The sequence below is a fragment of the Ursus maritimus genome, unplaced genomic scaffold (assembly GCF_017311325.1).
Source record: "Ursus maritimus isolate PB19 unplaced genomic scaffold, ASM1731132v1 scaffold_3, whole genome shotgun sequence".
NCBI classification, from domain to species: domain Eukaryota; kingdom Metazoa; phylum Chordata; class Mammalia; order Carnivora; family Ursidae; genus Ursus; species Ursus maritimus.
Window position 1 is genome coordinate 15,998,542 of NW_024425563.1, and position 20,921 is coordinate 16,019,462.

At 40.5% G+C, this 20,921-nt stretch overlaps 1 protein-coding gene across 1 annotated transcript in view; it reads left to right on the top strand.

Moving 5' to 3' along the window:
• DGKI (diacylglycerol kinase iota) overlaps positions 1-20,921 on the top strand; it is a 414,447-nt gene that overhangs the window by 320,486 nt on the left and 73,040 nt on the right. The window contains 5 exon segments of the mRNA XM_040643960.1: positions 1,042-1,086; positions 15,565-15,634; positions 17,761-17,801; positions 18,706-18,778; positions 18,781-18,808. Of these exon segments, the coding sequence (XP_040499894.1) occupies positions 1,042-1,086; positions 15,565-15,634; positions 17,761-17,801; positions 18,706-18,778; positions 18,781-18,808 (257 nt within the window).

Below are 20,921 nucleotides of genomic sequence, written 5' to 3' on the forward strand. Positions count from 1 at the left end.
CATTTTTCCAAATACTGTTTCTATTTTATTGTGAAACCTCCCTCAAAAAACCTGCAATAAAAAGGCAAATCATAAATGATACCAAACCCTGGTTTTGTTTTTGTTTTTTTAACTCTTGGGTAACTTAAGATTTCACAGTAGTCCACGACATGGCTAATGAATTGACTTTGTTGAAAACTAACTTATTGGCATGCTTATAATACCAATATTCAACTAAAAGTGGGATTCTAAAAAAAAAAATGAATGAATGAATGAATAAACTCAAAGAGGAAAAGTTTTAAAACTAAGTTGGGCACAGAGTAGTTTGGTAAAGCCCTTTGGGAAGCAGGTATAAGGACAAAGGTACCCAGGATTGCTGACATCTGTGAATAGAATCACTACCCTCATTAACAAGGAAGCCTTCAGGCCATGATCGAGGTGACAACTTACTTATAAAACTTTATAAAGCGGGCCAGACTCTCAGAATCTGCCAGTAAAACCTCATTAATGTCAAGCCTATTAATTTGCACTTCGTGATCATGTAGGGGTGGCCAGCGATTTTCTCTTGGCTGTCTGTGAAAACCTGTGTTTGCCAAGCACTTAGCAGTAGAAACACAATTACTAGGACAGTGTGTATTTGGTCTAAGATCAATAAATTCTTTCTGAATACTTAAAGGGATTTTAGAAGCTTTCTTCATAAGCCAAAAGTTCAGGTGCAAATTAAATATGACCACCATTTATTAAAAAGAAATGGCCTGGTTTTTACTTTTGGTCTTCTTGATCCTTGAAACTCTCTCACTCACCTCTAAACTGCTTAGGATGTATAGACTTCAGTAGCTGAACGGCCTTTCTTCTCTCATTCCAGGTTGGTGTGTTTTTGTTATTTGGGGCATTCTCTTTTTTGTTTAAGCTTGATGAATTTGGAAGAGGTATAGATACTTTCTAGATGAGTTTAATAATACTAAATGGGGGTTCAGTTGGTAGAGTTATAGCGGCAGCTTGTTCAGACTAATCTTAAGGTATGGACTTTTTTTTTTTTTTTTTTTTCCATTTTCTCATTAGGACCTGCAGTCAGTTTCTTCTGGCTCCCAGAGAGTTCATTACCAGGTAACATATAATTGACCCCGTGGTTGTTTTCTTAGCCCCCCCCCCAAAAAAAGAAGGTCCGTCTTTCAATCAATGTTTCATTTGGATTAGAGGCCACATCTTCCCTAGAGATAGAGTTCACACGAAGAACCGAGTGAAGTGGTCATTCTGATTCTTTTATATTTTCCTGGTTTTGGGCTATCCTAGCGTAGCACAAATTTGAACTGTAGATTGTCTCCCAGATCATTTAGAAACGATTATAAAATGAAGTGCTTTCAATGATAAATATTAGAAGCTCAGTTCAAACTAGCTTGACAGGGAAAGAGTCTATTGGTTCACATCAGCAAAAAGTTCAGGTCAAGGGTGGATTTTATGTACCATTTAGCCAAGCTTCATGCTTCATTTTTCTGCTGGTCTTTCTGCTCTGTTCTCCTTGTCTGTCAATTTCACCTGAACTAGATGTTTCCGTGTCCAAGATGGCTGCCATTAGCAACCAGGGCTGCATGTGTCTTCTTCACATCCAGGAAAGTGAGTTCTCTGTTTCCCACAACCATCAAGCAAATGTGCTAAAATGCAGTCTGACTGGCTCATCCTGGTCTTTTGGACAGGATCTAAGAAACCCAGCCTGCCTCTCTCTCATGAGCCACATCAAGTCCTCAGGAGAACACTCAGATATCCTTTGCCCCAACAATCTTTGGGAGGACGGTTTTCTCCCCACTTCCCTGTCCCTACCCTGTTGCACTCTCTAGCCATCCTTCTACAAATGAGATTTCTCAGGCATGGTTCAGATCCCAGGATACAGTATACCCCAAACTGTAAGGGGCAAACGTGAAGCTCTGAGTGGTCCCAGTAAAGCCCGTTCCTCTGAGAAGCTATTCTTCTTCCCTACTAGAGCGGTGTGTGGGAGTCAGGGTATGCCAAGACTCCCTCCATAAATAAATCCTGTCCTAGACCCTTTCATACCTCCATGGGGGGGACAGGTGTTTAAAGATGTCTCAATCTGTAAATCCTGGTTTAGCACCTCACATTTGCTTTTGGCTTCTTTTTTTGCTACACCTAAACATCCTTTCGTATAAACAACATTTTTTTAAACAACAATTTTTTAAAACTTTATCTTGTAACCTCTAGGTGGCTTCTCTGTCTGCTGGTGGATACCCTCTACCTTCTACCCTCAGCCAAGGCAGCCTCATTACCCTGAGGCTTAACGACAGGAACAGCCTTGGTGTTCTTATTTGTTTGTAGGTTTATGTTTCAAACAAAGTGCCTCACTATTCAAGAGTCTTTTTTTCCATCTGGCCGCAATAAAAAGGAAAAGAATTCACTTAGGGTGTGTTTACGTTGAGAAAATAAACTCTACTTCTGAGACTTTTTTTTTTAATCAACCATTAAAAGGCTAATTTTTACTTTGTTTTTTAGATAGAGCACAACATTCCTTCCATCGGTTATTTGCATATTTACCTGAAGCCACTAAGTTTAATTTTATTTTTAAAATTTGGGTACTTTTAGAGACTAGGGTTGATCTCTACTCTTTAAAAACTGACCCTGTTACCTATAAGAGTTCATGAATCTGTGTGGTTATTTTAAGAGTTTGTACTCTTTACACATGAACATTTTGCATCTTTACATTTTTATCAAGACATTTCAGATATTTTTTTCTTTTTTTATTATTATGATTATTATGTTCAGTTAGCCAACATATAGTGCATCATTAATTTTTGATGTAGTGTTCAACGTTAAAAATCAGGTATTTTTTCTAAGTAGTTTTATGAAACTAATACACCTATTTATTATTCTGCCTTATTTGATATTGTCATTTTGGTGTGAGAATTTTGGTAGGTGGATATTTTGTACCATGTTTTCTTTCTACCATATTTTTACATGTTTGCCCAGAGATCAGGAGATGGCTGAGACTCTAGAATGTGAGAAGGGTATTCGTTTCATTTGTTATTTGGTAACAAAAACATGCAGAAGAATTCATGGTATTTATCTAACTTTATCAAAAGCTTGCTGTGTATTTTGGGTTCCTTGCAGTCAAGTCAAACTTTGGTGTCAAAGCTGCTGCATTATAAATGCCATGTCAGAAGGTTTTATGCACTGACCATGTAGGATACCCAATTCAGTGACCAAACATGAGTGTCAGGAGTATTACTGTGCCCACACCCGTCCTTGCCGAGGTATAAAAAACAGGGGCCTTTTGGTATTAAGGAAGGAGGGAATACAGGAAATCTGGGGCAGCCCAAGATCTGCTCAAGGACTAAGAAGTTTACCTGAGAGAGACTGTTTGAATTAACATGGCCACGGAATAGGGGGAGGGTGGTGAGGAAATGTCCTGAGCAGAGCAAAGGAGAGCTGCTTCAGGTAAGGAGTTGGGGGTGGATAACCGTTCTCATGTGGTTGGGACCTTGGGCAGTCAGGAAGAGGAGGAGTGAGTGAGAGGGATGGTGACTAGAGAGTTCTGTTTTAGCCACCCAATTCTGTTATGCTTATTATAAGATCCAAGAGGTTTTGGCGTGTAGAAAATGAGATCTGTGAATTTTAAAACTCATTGAAAAATTCAGGTCTGGAGATAGTAATTTGTGGGTCATTAGGAAGCAGATGGTACTTAAAACTATAAGGCTGGAGGCGGTCACCCAGGGAGAGTTTAGATAAAGAAGAAGGCTCAATGCCGTATCTATGTGTACTAATGGGTCAAGAAGAGCACAAGTTTAAGAGAACCATCAGTCAAGAAGGGTCGTGGAAACTGAGATGAGCAGCAGGAAAACTGGAAATCAAGGAGAAGGTCGTATCATGAAAGCCAAGAGTGAAATGTGTTTCAGAGCAGGAAGCAGTGAAATGTGTCAGCGCTATGGAGACGCTGAGAAGAAGTAGCTTGAATTCTATAGTATTCTGAGAGTGCATAGAAAAACCATGGCACAGAGGTGCTATTAGCTTTACAAAGAAGGTGGCCAAACCAACTGACAGGAAATTTAATATTAAATCTGTGTTTCCTAATGCAGAAACCGATAATATCAGACTCTCTAGTTTGTCTCGGTGTGGGGGGCTTGGGGGCGATGTAAGAGAAAGACCTATCAGAAACATGGACCACAAAATGCCTTAAATGCATTTAAATGGACTTTCCTGGGTATGAGGTAACACAAAATAAGCTTGGAGAATTAATTGTGTTGGAATGAATAAATACCAGTAAGTTAAGGGAAAAAAAGTTGAGAAATTCCTATCAGCTCGTTAATTGGCAGCTGGCATTTTAGCTGACTGTTTTCTAAGGCCAGGAAAATCTCAAGAGAAAACCAGCATTTAGAAAGGTGTATGAGTGCCCAAGTCACCTTATTAGAGAGCCCGCCATATGGCAGTTCCTAGTCATTTAAGCATGTCATTGCTTTGGTTTCTTCCTTTCCCGAATCTTAGTGAACTGCCAACAAAGCACTAAGGCTAAAAAATGGCACATTGTATTAACCTAACAAGGCATATGGGTTATACAAGAAGTGTTGGGTGTTTATAACCTGCTGAAAACTCCTGCCTACACTATCTCTGAGGTCAAAATACAAAGACCCCTCCATCTTAATGGCATCTCTTGTAACCTGTAGCTGATAAGTTAGACATGCAAAATGCACTGTGCTGGTGGATTCGGGATATTCCTGGTCTTGACAGATAAGGTAGAAGTCAGAGAGAAATTGGACTCTGCCTACCTACTTGATAGAAATGCTTCTTGAAGCCATCTACGATGAGATAATTCCTTCCCTGTTCCCTCTCTGGTCTTCATTATTTCCCTTTTTAACCCCAAGTAGTTAAATTAAGGAGTAGACGCAGACACAACTGCTCTATTGATTCTCAACAGGGGGAGATTTTGCTCCTTTATGTAGGACATTTGGCATTTGGACATTTTTGTAAGTCACAATGAGAAGCGGTAGTGCTCCTGGAACCTGCCAGGTAGAGGCCAGCGCTGCTGCTAAGCATCTTAGAATGCATAGGTCAGCCCCCCACTGCAAGGAGCCCCCCTAATGTCAATTGTGAGAGCCTTGTGAACCCCTGAGTCATTCTGATGGCTCTCAAGACATTACTGGGGACCAAGGGCAGATGTAAGTCCTCAGTGAGGAGAGAAAAAGAGGAAAGAGCAGGATGAGAAAAAATAGTGCAGGGAAACAGAGGCATCTGAGGCTAGGGCAGAGGAGAATAGCAGAGAAGAAGGGACATTGGAACTAGGAGCAGGTAGGGGTTTTTTGTAGACACCCTATTTCCCCTGTGTAGTGTTTGCTCCGTGAAGGACTGACGTAGTTGGCACACAGGGGGACGCTTTCCAGAATATCATGAGCTAACAATTTGAGCTTTTAAAAAACTACAATAGGATTCAATGGTAGCTGTAAAAAAAGAAATCTATCCAGGTGATTCTTCTTTAAGAACTAATTTACTTAAAACTAACACTAGAATGGCTGGGCTATTTCAAAATAGATACACCATTTTCAAAAAGTTCTTTCATCCTTTAGAAATGTCTTTCACTTCCATGAGAAAAAACTCCTGGTCAGATCTGAGTCTGTATCAATTTGTTCATCCTCTGATCCCTTTTCCCACTTGACATAACGCCCCGATCTCCTGGGAGATAGCTCTGTATATTCCATCAGAGCGCTGTCCTGGGCAAACAGCATTTGCTCATAAATACTTGATCTATTTCTCTTCTCTTCATATTGACTACCCTTATTCATCTCTGTCCTTTCTCTGTAGCCTCTTTCTCCTTAATTTGTTTTCTGGATCTTAGAAGTCTTTGAATGGATGGGTTGAAACACGTTTAAGGGAGTCGTCCTGGGAATCAATTTATCTTATCTCAGAGAAGGACAGGGGTTGGCTGGGAACTTAGTAGAGTGTTGTTCCTTTGGGCTCCATCAAAGCTGTCAGAAATGGATCAAAGGAGGAATTAAAATAAGACTCGCCTGGGGCCAGGTCTGTTGCAAGTGAAGGCATCACTGCTAATAACACAGACACACAGACACACACGAATAGTTGTTGATAGAGGACTTTCTCACACAAAAGGGCTCTTAAAAATGTTATACTACCCCTCATTTTCATCTTCTACACTGTCATTATTTCTTCATTTTTCAAAGCTGCTTTTGGGAATGGCCTCCCAGTTCTGTATTCAGCTGTCGCAAGAGTTATGGGTAGTAAAATAGGTTTGAGGAGAAAGAGTTTTGAAAGATCAAAATAATAGTAGCAAGTCTGTTAAGGGGGCTTATCGTTGGACAGAGAGGCGCAAACACATCATTTCTACCCATCCCTGGTGGATCTGTTCGCCAAGGATAAAGAGAGATGTTTATACAACTTGGTGATGAATGGAAAGGAAAAAAATTGAATAGACGGGTCGGGCAGGCAGATGAGAAATGTGAGTAGGTAAACAAGAGATCGATTTAAAAGTAAAGTGGTTATTGACTGGACATTATTGAATGAAGCAGGGATTTTCAATCCAAAGGGACTTCCGTTTTGCCTCTTTGCCTTTTACACCTTCCCTCCGTTTTATGAAAGAGAAAAATTTCATTCACAGTGATGGTATAGTTACACGCTAGGTGAATACTGCTTAATTGAATTACCTACTGGAGTGTGTAATGGGGCTGCTGTCCTTTCATGAAATTATGTGTGCATCAGCTATGAGTAATTGAATGTAAATTAAGGGCAAGTTTGGCATACGCGTGCCAAATCATGGTTCAGATAATTTCCTTATCAATTACATATAATTGATGCCAGTTGACTTTTAAAAATATATATGAGAAAAACAGGTTTGCTTTTGTGCATGTGGCTGTTATTTTTAGCATAAGAAACTGATTTTCCATTAGCATAGAGTGAAAAAATTCACATACCAGGGATTTTTGAAATGAATTTGTTAATATTATTCATTTAAGGAGCATGCAGTTTTGCGTGATTATTACAGTTAAAATGGAAAGGAGCCCGGTATGTCCAAGGTTATGTGATTCTGCCTACGTTGTAGAATGTATTCAACTAAATCACACCGTTTATATGAAGAAAAATAACAGATCACAAAATGAGCAAGTATCTTACCTCTTTGGCGGACTGTAGATTTGAATATGTAATCTGAGAGGACCGAGGGGACTCAAAGCCCTAAATTAGCACCGAAAGCATCAGTGGCCTCGTTAGCGGCGCAGCTCCGTTACTTACGTGAATTCCCGCTGCACTCACGCAAATGCATTTCTTAAGTATCTACATGGTCAGATCGCTTTTCAAAGGTGCCTATTTCTCGGCTTATTTTTGGTTCCATCAGAAATTAAGTCTCTTTACATTTATTTTAATGTGCAGCATTCTCAAAGCAAACATACTTCCAGCCATTCACGCTTAGTGACATGGATGTTGCCGTGTTCACCCTGGCGGGTCCGCGAAGCTGAGGTCTACCCTTGGGGCCAGTACTCACCCTCCTGTGAGCGGCTGTTTTCTTTTTCTCATTTCCCCTTTTCAGCCTCAGTCTGATTCATAGTCCGCAGTGCACTGTTCATGACCCTCCCGCCGCCTCTGAATCAGTATCTCTTAATGCCGGGTCACCTACCCGACCTGCGTGCCAGGCCCAGTGTGAGGAGACAGTCTGCTGCTTCCCTGATGGGAAGTACATCACCCCCAATGTGTTAGCAACGCCAGTTATTTAAAACAAAATTATTTCAAATTCAGTAGTACCTCTCTACTGACATCACTGTCACTGGTATTTTGATGATCTTCTTTTCTTGAGTATGCAAGAAAGGGGCATAGGTAGACAAGATGTACGAAGTACATGAATATTGGTCACTCAGTCACCTCTGTGGTCATCATTAGTTAAAACCATCAGTGCATAAGGAAGTTTATGGCTTTGAGTTACTGCGAAATCTTTTTCAATACTCTTTTCTTTATTCCTGTTCCAATTTTGACCCATCCACTTATGCGTTTGTGTTTGATATCAAGGTCTTCAAGGTACTTCTCTTGGCTTTCATTAGCTACTTGTGTTGTGAAGTGTGCTGGGTTTTATAATCTTGGCTTATTTTAATTTTCATATTGTGTATAATTCTAGACTTCTCTGGTTTTTAACTCCCCACTCAAAGTAGACCTTAGGATGACACCATTCTACTGTGTACCTTTTGGTACCTTTCTGCAAATCTATACAAAGTTATACACATAGACATACACGGATACACATTTGTTTTTTTTTTCTTTTTAATAAAAATGGATTTGCATTCTTTGCACACTCACTATATATATTATACCACAACTTATTTGTAACAGTATTATGCTATAAAGATTATGTTTTGCTAATAAATGAAGCTGTAACTCAGTTTTTTAAAACTACCGTTCTACTCCATGGTATATATTTAACCCTGTCTCTCTGGATAGACATTTAAGTTATATGAAGTTTTTGCCATTGTTTTTCTAAACAAAGTTTTAGTAAGCATAGTTGCGCATATTCAAAAGTAAAGCTGTAACAGAAGTAATAATCACACCACATGCTAAACAACTTGGTCACTTGTATGGAGTTGAGAATTGTAACCATGTAACACAGCAAAGTTATCTTAAACTTATATAACTAGAATTTACACGAATCTTGTTTCAGTTTCTGCACTCTGAATTGTGGTTCACTATTGTTTTCATCGATTGCCACCTTCCTGTGGGATTCTCAAGCAGATGGGATCATGGGAGGAGAAAATGTGCAAGCAATGCGACTGGAGAATTTGAGAGAGGAAAAATCCTGATTCACCAGGCTGTGAACTCTGATAAGAAGTATGGAAGATTAGCTTGATGGTTAAGGAGAGTTGAAACTATGTAATATGTTGAATGCCAGAGTCAAAGGAAGGTTTTCATAACCATTAAGATTATCCTGGCTTTTGCTTTCTTCATGTTTTTGCTTGAGCTGAGTCAAACAATAACTTCTGTCCAACTTGATCCACACAAATTCCACCCATCCTTCAAAACCCCCCACTAATTCTAATTCCTCAAGAATCTATAAAACTGAGTATATAAGATCATAACCTCTGAAGTAAAAGAGGCCTGCATTTGAATTGTGATTACACCACTAAATGGCTGGATACTTGTGAGAGTTTACTTAAATTCCCAAAGCCTCTGCTTTTCATTTATGGCTCACTTTTAGGTGCTGGAGAAGAAGTTCAAGAAGAATAGTGGGGATAGATGGAGGAGAGGTAGATGGGGCTAGAATATGCAGCTTTCTCAATGACAGAATGAATATACCATAAGAATATGGCTTCAAATCAACCTACCAAATAAGACATTGACCTAACATTCCTAATTGAACTTTGTGGTGGTGGCCAGGTAACCCTAAAACCAAGCAGGATGGTTCCGTGAATTTTGATCATAATCTCTCCCATACATATGCTTCAAGGGGATATCTTTCCCAACGTCGAATATTAAGTGGATGCAATAACATAAAAAGACTGGTGGTCTAAATTTTATTTAATAAAGAACCACTAAGGAATGCAGAAATAGAGTTCTGTTTATGGAAAATTCTCAGAAGTAAAAAAGGAGCATGCTATAAAAGGAGAGAAAGGAAGGAAAGTTTACCCGTCACCACCTGTTATTCCCCAAGTAGTTGACAGTTGTTGAGATTATTGTTCCATATCCTTTACTGCCAGACAGTGGAGATGAGTCTGGGCTGTAGGGGGAACACTTGGAGTAGGGGACAAAGGAGGGCAAGAGTCAACAACCTGCTGCTCTGCTTGACATCGTGGCCACTGGCCTTTGTGGACCGTAGGATTCAGGACCGTAGGATTCAGGACTGTGCCTGTCGGCACCTCTTAGCTCTGCTTCAGCGTCAGGGCTACCTGAACATCGCTGGCCCAGACCAAAGATTGCTAACCCCACATTTCAGACTGGAAAGGAAAGGGCCTTCCTAAATGTGAGCTGACCCTTCCGTGTGCTTTCCCAGCTATTAAATCTGCTGTTTTCCTTACCAGGCTCCAGATCTTTGGGCAGCCCACTCAAGATCCTTTTCCCAAAACCAGTAGCTTTTGACAATAGCTCGGAAATAAAATCATAATTAAAAGAGCCATCTCTTGGGGGAAAAAAAAGAAATGTTGAAATCTGGTAAATCGGACAGATAGCGACTCCAGAAATTGGGGTGAGAAGGTAACTGGAGGGCACCCCTGCGGTTCTCAGTGCAGACACGGCCCATGCTTTGTTCTTCTTTGTGACTCTCACATCACATGCCTTGCACTTCATTAGCTCCAATCAATCTGAATTGAAAAGACTGACTATAACTGTGTCAAAGGCATAAGAGTAATGTGTAGCTGTGTGACACCTGACAATCCAAATCAGCAAAAGGAAAGATAGCAATTTGGGTGAAGCTAAGCGAATATCAAGCACAGTTACTATTGGGTGGGGAATATTATTGAATGGGGGAGGGGACAGTAAAGTGCAGTGTTCTGAGAAAAGATTGCTGTTGGTGACAGAAGACACTCAGCCTTGAAGACAGTACCCTGTATTTAAGGCAGCTATCTAGCATCTGATAGAGGTGTTGGGAGCAAGCACCAAACCAATAACGGCATGAGTTCAGCCTTGGTTTGATGTATTTCCTTTTGGTGTCCGTGCGTACATACCTGTCCCATTTCTTTTCTCTGAAATCCAGATTCTGAGCCCAGAGACATTTATGGATAAAATAGCTTTGTGCTGGTGTAGCACCATCTCAGTGATCCGCTCTGAAATGTGGCCTATGTTCCATGACCCCCAAAGATGATTTAAGGTCAGAATTGTTTTAGGTAAAAAAAAAGAAAAGAAAAGAAAAAAAGTCCAGCTGCCGCAGCATTACTTATGTAGCCTGGGGTGCTCTCGGCCACCAGGATCCCGCTGCCTCTGGGCTTGCTACTTGACGCTGGATCACGTACCATCGACTGCACTCTTACTCCTTCTCATCCGTAGAGCGGCCTTTCCTAAACACCTCCAGGACAGAGACACTCTTGTCATCTCATTTCTTGGTCTGATGATGTCCTCCTACAAGAATACGAGTTTTCCAACCCACCCCTATGCCATTTGACTTAACTTTTAGATAGTAAGAATTTATAGTGTGATTATCTACTGCTGTTTTGGGGGTTTCATGACTCAAGGGTTACCAGTGAAAAATTCCTAGTACGATATGGACTAGATTCAGCTTAAGGGATTTTCTTAGCTGAAGTTTATCTCCTTCCTGAGTCTCACTTACAAAATTTTTAAGCATAGCATCCACTGATGGGGCAGCAATGACATGACAATTCACAAGGTCAGACTTTTTAAAAATGGACCTGTTGGGGAACACAATTTCTATTAAACTAAATGCAATATGATCACAAAACAAGCCAATTTGTAATGATAAAAACCACAGGTCTGAAAAACTATACCTTAAGTGCCAAATCTAGTCCGCTGCCCGTTTTATCTTTTGCACAGCCTGTGAACTAAGAATGCTTTTCAGGTACTCAAATGCTTGAAAAAGCCCAAAAGAATATTTTATAATTCATATAAATTATATGAAATTAAATTTCAGTGTCCACAAATAAACTTGTATTGGAACACACACACAAAATCAGTTTTCCAAAGCAGACTTTCTCATTAAAAGCAGTTTGGGGCTCTGTTTTTCAACTCAAGCGAAATACAACAGCCTCAACCACCACCAGATTTCCCATCCCTCGCCTGCTCTTTACCTCCTGTTCTCCCTTGGATCTTTTAGAGGTCGTCCTAGCACCCAGCTGTGCTGATTAGCTGGGTTTCTCTGTGTCTTATTTTATAGATTGTTGGTATATTTTGTGGATATGTTTTACATTTCGTCCATCTGCTGCATTGAAACATCATTTTAACACTGATTTGAGGTGATCTCCAACTTTTAAGGTCCTAATGTAAGCAAGATCCTTTCGTCTGCATATAAATGTGTGGGCTAGATTAGATCCAAGGGGAAAATTTTGTTGAGACTTGACTGTTTTTATGTATCTTTTTGATACGTAAAATTTTGAAATAAGTAGTTTAATGGCATTGCGTTATAAATCCTTCCCAGATTGGGGTAGGTAATAATTGCATTTTTACTTTGGAATTAAAATGCCTTTTTTAAAAGTCTTATTTATTTGAGTGAGAGAGCACAAGTAGGGAGAGAGGCAGGGGGAGAGGAAGAAACAGACTCCCCTCTAAGCGGGGAGCCCAATGCAGGACTCGATCCCAGGACCCCAAGATCATGACCTGAGCTGAAAACAGATGCCTAACTGACTGAGCCACACAGGCACCCCTCGAATGCCTTTTCAAATGGGACTTCATTATATTAATAACTCTCTTTTTAAGAGCTGACAATGTTTTATGAACAGGGCTGAAGGAGCTCCGTAAAAGGAGGGAGAGGATGCAAACCTAGTTGAGGGGAGCTACGTCAGAGAAGTGAGGGGCTTTCCCTGTGCATTTGTAAGCACCCCCTAAGATGCCAGGTTAATCTGCAGGTGACCGGGAAAGTGTCCAATTATTTTTCCATGACATTTTTCTCGTGAGCTTCTTGGGATCCCAGATCACTTTGAAATCTATAGAAAGCAGTGAAAAATGCACCTCCACATAGGCACACCGAATTTAGTATAAAATTTCAGGGACTTAAGGCTTGCTGAACTTACTTAAGGATCCCCTTGAACCTATTTGAAGTGTTTCAAAGATCTCTATTCTTTCGCAGCTGGTGTTTTCACAGAGCAAACTGGTAACGTTCTCTTTAAATAAAACCTCTTTAAGGAAGTTGAGTTGTAGCAAATGCCTGTGAATTAAGGTGTAGAGAAGATAAATGAATAGAAAATATACAAAATGAATAGCTAGGCACTGCACAAAACTCTGCTGACACACAGACGCTCATACGTAGAAATGTATACAGTTACGCCAGTATTCCATTGCCAGCCTGTGGCAAGCTAGTCACGTGGCTGGGGCAGTATATCAATCTGCATTTTATTTATTTTTTTAATCTGCATTTTATTAAATGAAATAATTTCCAATATTCTCCAATTTGAATACTCCAGCAATAACATTATTAATTTTTAGGTTTTGAAAATGATAAATTAAGCATTTCTGTGTTCTTTCAGAGTAGATTTTTACCTAGGGAAATTTAGTTTTTTGTGTGTGGTGCTCTCTCTAGCACATTTGACATCAGATTTTGGAAACTCTCCTTGGTGTCTGAGCCATGTTTATTTCTAGAGAAGACGGCCATGTTGTTGTTTACTATTTTTACTTAGTAGCTTTCATAGTTGGCATTGAATATTTCACATCTTATTTAAGTTTCCTGACTTATTACACTTGACACTAAACTGACATGTGGGTGACCTTACATGTTTTATAAAAATATAGCAAGAACCTTAAGTTTCTTTAAAACAATATATCATGTGTCAAAATGTATTTCTCAAAATGTTAAACATAACTTTCATACAAATAGGTACTGAGCACGTGTCACAATTTCATTTAGTGCGACCAGCAGGGTGGCAAAGCCAGTTCAGAAGAGAGAAATATCTCTGTGTCCATAGCTACGTATATATCCATAGAGATATATAGTTATAGCAATTCTATACATATAAATATAAAATTTTGGTGCGAGACCTGAGACCAGTTTTTTCTCTATCAATTATTTAACTTGCAGAATCCATTCATATTGAAAATTTCATATAGTCAAGGTCTCTAATAATAAAATGGGTCCCTTTTGTTAGATCCATGCTTTTAAACCTCTAACATACATCACTTTCACCGGAATGATTATTGGGTTCCACTCCCAGGGTTTCTATAAGCTTGGGGTGGCGCCTGGGAATCTGTGTGTCTACCAAGTTCCCAGCTGATACTGCTGTCCCACAGTTCACGTTTTGAGAACCAGTGATCTAAACATAGGCTTTGTCTGAGGAGCAAGTGAAGCTTCAGGGTGTGTTGATCAAAACCCCAAAGAAGTCAATGCAACCTCTGATTAGTTCTCTTATTGTTTGTCCTGTGTTAGTCCTATTTCCTTCTTTCCCCTCCTGTACACACACACACAGATCATCCGCTCCCGGATCACTCCAGGGACGCTCCCTGTATTCGGACATCTCAAATTCCTAATATGGGTCAAACTCCCACTGCCTTCCCCACAGAGACCTAGACTCCCTCCTCATTTGTCCTATTTCCGTCAACGATTTCAATTTCATTATAAGCCAGGGCTAGAATGCTCCAAGTCATGTGTTGTAAACTAGAATGTGCTTTTTATTTTTAAATGATCATGGACAGAGTTTCTCTGAGGGGAGATTTTTAGTTTTCAGAAGTTTGGAATTACAAAGAGATAATCCCTCTGCTTTCAATCTGCCAGTTCCCTGATCTGTTCTCCTGTGATGTGGCCTTAATGCCTTGTAAGAAATAAAAGCTTCAGACACTTCTGGAAAGCTCGGGAATGGTAGTAATATCAAATCAGGAAGGATGCTAGTCCTGGCCATCTCTTGGAAGGACAGCTTTTGAAGAATGATACATCAGAAGCCAGCTTTCTGGAAGTCGGGCCAAGTTGGTTAAGGGGTAGTTAGAGGCAGGAGATACTAAAGGCATGCTTCAGGAGTTTGGCAGGGAAAGGAAGGAGAGATTAATTTTCAGAAAAATGTAACAAGATCAGCCCGAGAGGAATTTGTTTAGGAGAGGGGGAACCGTTGAAAGCAGAACAATTCATGAATTTCTGGGTAAGGGAGAGGATTTCAGGAAGAGTACAGAAATAAGGTTTGAAAGGAAAGGAGAGGCTAATCTGGAGACTAGATGAAGTGGTTAGCTTTGAACAGGAAAGAAACCTTTTTAGGCTAGAGGAGAGACGATGGAGGCTAGCAGATGGCCATGAGATCACACATGAGAGGGAGGGAGGATCAGGCATCTTAGAAGCTAGAAGGCTAGAGAACGCTACGGTGGATGAGCACATCTCTGGCTGAGTCCGTGTTGGACAGACGACTTTGTCATCTGCCAGCCTAGCAGAACGTTCTTCTGCCTCGCCCGCTGCTCTGCAGTCAGGTTCGGTGGATAAGGTTGAGGTAATGATGACCTCCACGTATGATGTTGATTTTCTTTGCTTTCCTGCAGACAAATTGCCCTTTATAACAGACGCTACTCTAGTTAACGGGATTTGACACTGCATGTGGATATTTCTTAGATGCTGCAAGTCCATTCCGGCCAGTAGATGAGGCTCAACTCCTCCCTTTTGTGCTAGTGCCTTCTACCTATGTGGGGAACCAAAGTGTAAATGACAGCCATCTGCCCCTAGTTCCTCAGCTTCACAAAAGCAAAGGAAGTCCCTCAATGAGGTAAATGTGCCCAGTGATATCATTTATGAACACTTAATAGTTGAAAACTTCCTGGGAATTTTATGTGGGAGTTGTTTTAGAAGGTTCTATGTGAAGTAGTTTATTTCAAAGCACAGCCTCTCTTTCTGGTAAAAATATGATTTGGCCTCTTACCAGTGCTGGTTTAGGAAAGGATGCTCACCCTTAGAAGTAATCGATAGGGTACACTGAGGTCAAATTCCTCAGGTCATCCACATGGAGTCAGAAGCATGTATGTGTCTCTTTCCAGGACCATGAAACCTCCTTTCCCAGGGCGCTCTCAGCTCAGAGACTCTCCCCACGGTGGTGCTTTCTAGATGGTGAGTGTTTCTCTATTTCATGGAGTGGTGGGGATTGCGGAAGCAGCAGGACAGGGCACTGATGGATGGAGTGGAGTGGACCCTGGTTTTCCAAGGGATTATTCAGAAACCCTTCATGCGGCTGTGTGACTGGTATTTGCACATCGAACTATGTGCACTCGCTGATGTTGCAACACTTTCCTGAAGTCGTTTTTCCCAGAGAAAGTTGGTTAACTTGGGCTGAACTTCTCAGCATCAAATTGCCCAAGCTGACATTGCCCTTTCTGTGCCCCCTACCTTTTCCTGAAACATGTTTAGGGCTTATCTGAAATTCAGGCCAGTAGATGGACACAATACACAGGAGACGGGCACTAATTTCTCTGTCTTTTGCTTATTGTGGAACTTTCGTATATTTCCATTAGCCATCATTTCAGTACAAGTATACATTTTTACAAAAATGTAGAAATTTTCAGTTGCATTCACATCTGCTCTGCTGACCATGACCTATTGAATGCGTAATATTTCAGCTATTTTCTGATTGGTTGGTGGGTTCATTTTCCATGGCAAGCATCCCTCACTCCCTAGATGCTGTCTAACCCAGTTTTTCTATCACATAACAATACATCTCCTTATCTACTGCCTGGTGTGTCGACTACCCGGTGTCTCTCTTGTCTGTGTGGACACGTGGTTTTCACTGTAAACATTTCTTTGGTTGATCTGGGGTTGTGTCTGAGAGGATATAAATGTGGACGAGAGTGCGACAGGATGTGTGAATGTGTGAACAGTACTATGAAGGTGAACACTTGTATTTATAACAGATCTAGCCCACGTGAATCATGACCTAGGTTTTCATTATTAGCTCGTCACCTACCTCTGAAGATAATTTACACTGCTTTCCTCTGGCTGCTTTATTCCCTCATAATGAGGAGCAGAGTCATGTGTTTTTTCCTGAATTCACGGGAAACAACTAATATTTGAGAAAATTTTAGAAATGTATATGAATTGTTCTATATACAGTCTGTTCTATATACATTCGTAGATAAAATTACAAGTGTGAAGTTAGTTGTATTCCATAGATATAAAAACCTTTAAAAGGTGATCACGCTTATGGTTAAAAAGAACTAAAGTAGAATAAGTCCTTCTCAGATAGATTTTATTCCCTGTTGCTTTTAGGGGGGGCAGGGACTGTGATTGTCTTGTTTCTCAGCTCATTTCCTTTGGAGAGAAGCTACTCATTAAATATTTATGATTTTTGAATGATTATTTGCATTTTGAGTTATTCCCTCTAGGACTATGTACTTTGTAGAAAATCTATAATATTTGGACTCTGTTAGATAGATTTAGTGTGGAGGAACATAATTCTTTTGAGTATTAAGAATAATCAGAATAGTGTCTACAAACCCGAAGTTTCCAATTTTTTTCCCCCAAAACCACAGATGCAGCCCAGTCTCTCTTAGGAATGCTTAAATAATTATTTTACTGTTTTGGCTTCCTTTAGACATGGCTTAGGGACTCAGTCTTGAAGTGAAATGAATCCTTCAAAACCAGATGTGGTCCCTGGCTCTGCATCTTCAAGCTTTTTTTTTCCCCCCCAAAATGAGAATCACCTCCTTGAGATGTCTGGCTACCTACGGGGTTCCCCTCCCCAACTTTATTTACTTAATAAATACATACTGAGTCCCAAGTCTGTTTAAGGTCCTGTGCTAATGTCTGGAGACATACAAGAGTAACTGAAACACAGACCTTTAAAGAGGCAGATATCTCTGTCTCCTAGCTATTTATGAAGATAGTTTCTACAAGAAGTATAAAGAAAATGTGACTATGCATAAAGGTAGGAGCTGTGAATTCTGTGTGGAGTTGGGAGGATGGGACAGAGGAATGTTTCTCAGAAGAGGCAGCATTTAAGTTGGTCCTTAAGAGACAAATAAGATTCAGTTAGGGAGATGTGATGGGGAAGGGCTTTCTAAGCAGGGGCATAGGTTCCACAGACATGGAAGTTCTGAGGTTTTCTAAATTTAGGAACTGGCCAGCCTTCCGACAGGACTGGAATGTAAAGATTTTGAGTGGCATAATAGAAAGGAAGGTTGTAAATTGGGTGCTAGATCACAGAACTCTGAATGCCACGTACATATTTTTTTTTCCCCTAGCAACTTCTGCTGATCGCTTTTACCGAATAGACAGATCTCAGGTAAGCTTTCTTGAGCCTATTTGTGAAATTGAAAAATCCCCAAATCGACAGACTTTATTGGTAGTTCATCTTATACATTTTTCTAATGTAAACCCTAAAACATTTACAAATTCCAGAATGATACTCATAGCCAAAGGTATGCTTTTTAAAAATTTGTCTTCACGTGTTTTGTGATTTATGGACTCAAGATCTGACCTTGCAAATGAGTACGGAAAATAGCTAGGCTTGTGGATGTTATCACCAGCCTGCACTCTAAATTGTCTCACACACTGCTACTGTTACTACTTCCGAGCTCCATTGTATGGCTTTTTAAGTGTATTTGGGTTAGCAAGTTTGATACCTCAGGTGTGTATTTATGCTACTCAGCTGCAACTCATCACTTCCCGGAGTTCCATAATGAGAAAAAAATTGCTTAGGCCCAATAATAAGTGTTTCCACTGTCCAAATTCTCCTGCAAGAAAGAAAAAGAAGAAGGAGAAGAAATAATAATACAGCATGGAATCCAGTGATAAAAGCAGTTGTTAATCACGCCACTTAGCCTTGGCTGATCCAGGGGTCCCCGTCCAGCTTACTGCACAACTCATGCTGGGCCAAACCACAGGTGTGGTGCTGCTGCTTTGACAGTATTTGGGAAGAAGGGGCAGGCCCATCTCTGGTTATACCTGACAAGACCCTGGTCAAGTAGGAATCCCAAACCACTTCCCCTCACCAGCCTCTTGCTACAATGTGGCTTCAGGAATGGATGCCCACTGGTTGGCCTCTGAAAATACACTGTGGTCTTTTGATATGTCATAGACTTTCATTATCCCTCAAGACCAAGGATGCTTTGTCTTGTTACCTACCTCACAGATGATAGATTTGAGCATCCTGTCAGCCCTCTGACAGACTTCCTTTCCTTCCTTAGGAACATTTGCACTTTGTGATGGAGATTTCCCAAGATGAGATTTTTATTCTGGACCCAGATATGGTGTTGTCACAGCAGGCCTGGTGGTGGAGCAAGCCTCAGGGTGAGTACGCCCTTCCTTGGTGACGTGGTAGCGAGGCAGACCATAGCGCGACATCCATGTCTGATGTGGCTTTGCACTTGACATTTCTAATGACATCAAACTACCTTGAAATACAGGTTTTCTTGCTGTGTTTCATTAGCATGTAGCATAACTGGTTCCATTCTATGTCTGTCTTTTGAATAGCTGCATAGAATTACTCTTTCCCACCAAGACTTGTACCATGTCTGAGCCTTCTTCACCCATCACATCCATACTTCTTACCCAATTATAAAGTACTAGTATTTGCATTGGTGCATATATGTCTATAATGCTTGTATTATCCAAAGGAAAATGGGCACAGGTGGTTTGACTCTTTTATCCTCCACCACTTCCTCCTTCTTTTTTTTTTTTTTTTTTTGCTATATCCAGGCACCCGAGACATAGATTGCATAATAATAACTATGACGTATCAAGCAGTTATTATGAGCCACATACTGTCCTTTCTTATATCCCCACCACCACTTCAGAGAGACCTAATCATCAGAAGTGCTCTGTGCTTATTTCCTGATCCGTAAAATGGAAATGAAACTACTCAGAGAATTGTTTGAAAATTAAATGAATTGATACATATGAAGTATTTAGGAGAGTTCTTGACACTTGGTAGACACTCATTAAATATGATGTTATTAAAACGACCATCATCAGCTCTGTCATGTCACAATGCCCCTGCCCACCTGGTACTGTTATTATCCTAAATCCACAGATACCAAAATTGAGGTCCAGAAGGTTCTTTAACTTTGCCAGTATTGCACAGAAGATGAAAGGCAAAATTGAGAATTGGTCCCAGGTTTTACGCTAAAGCCCATGCATTTAATCACTACATTTAACCACCAAAATATTATTAATATTTCTAGGTTATTTCAGCGATTCCAAAATATTTATTTAGAGGACTTTTTATGTGCCAGCTGCTAGTATAAGCACTTTTAGGAAACAACAGTGCAAAAATAAAAAAACGAAAATCTCTGCCCTTGTAAAGTCTGATGAAGTTTGATGTCTTCCTGGTATATGGAGGCTAAAGGGTTAAAATAAGTATTTCCCGGGGCGCCTGGGTGGCACAGCGGTTAAGCGCCTGCCTTCGGCTCAGGGCGTTATGGGATCGGGCCCCACATCAGGCTCCTCTGCTATGAGCCTGCTTCTTCCTCTCCCACTCCCCCTGCTTGTGTTCCCTCTCTCGCTGGCTGTCTCTATCTCTGTCAAATAAATAAATAAAAAATCTTTATAAAAAAAATAAGTATTTCCCTGGAAGGCACACACACATGCCCTCAAAGAGCATTTGCGAATTGTGTACACACACATACACATTCACCCACCCACTCACACATATACATATATATATGTAGACATGTTCACTTGAGGTAACCCTTATGCCTGTTTACTCCTCTGCTCTAATTTATTTGACCATTGCTGCCATTTCTGAATATTTCTCACTCTGCCAAGGCCAGCTGGTATCAATGATATGTATCAAGTCAAGAGAAGACAGAAGTGGCGGGATAGGGCAGGTATATAGCGGCATTTAGGAAGCCAGAGCTAGTGATATCAGATATGTATCCCTGGGCATCCTGGAAGGTGGTGGAGAAGCCCATCTTCACAGTCCATGTCCTATAAATCCGGAGATGTTGGGCCGTCCTGCAGGGGCAGTGGGCATTAGAGTCTCTCTGTCCTCTTGCCCAACCTGATCTTGGCTGCAGTCTTCGATCTGGTAAAGAGTAAACCCATTCTGCCACAGTCACTCTGCTCTTTGCCCTCTCTCTGTATCAAATAATGGCCAAAAGAAATGGCTTTGTCCCGGGTTAATCCTCTATTAGCCCTAGCTCCAAAAACAAAGTGGCCCAAAGTAGCCTGAAAGTGCACTGGAACTTCAGTCAGTCCCTTTCTTAATTCAGATCAGTTGCCCCCTCTGGAAATGAACAAGGACAGGAAAGCAGTGAAAAAGGATGGGCTTTGTTATTTCCTAATTTCCATTTCTACATCAGGTCCCATTCTTATTTGTATCACATATAAAATTATTTAGTCTTTTTTTATAACTTATTTGTTTATTTGAGAGAGAGAGAGGGCACAGAAGGAGAGGGAGAAG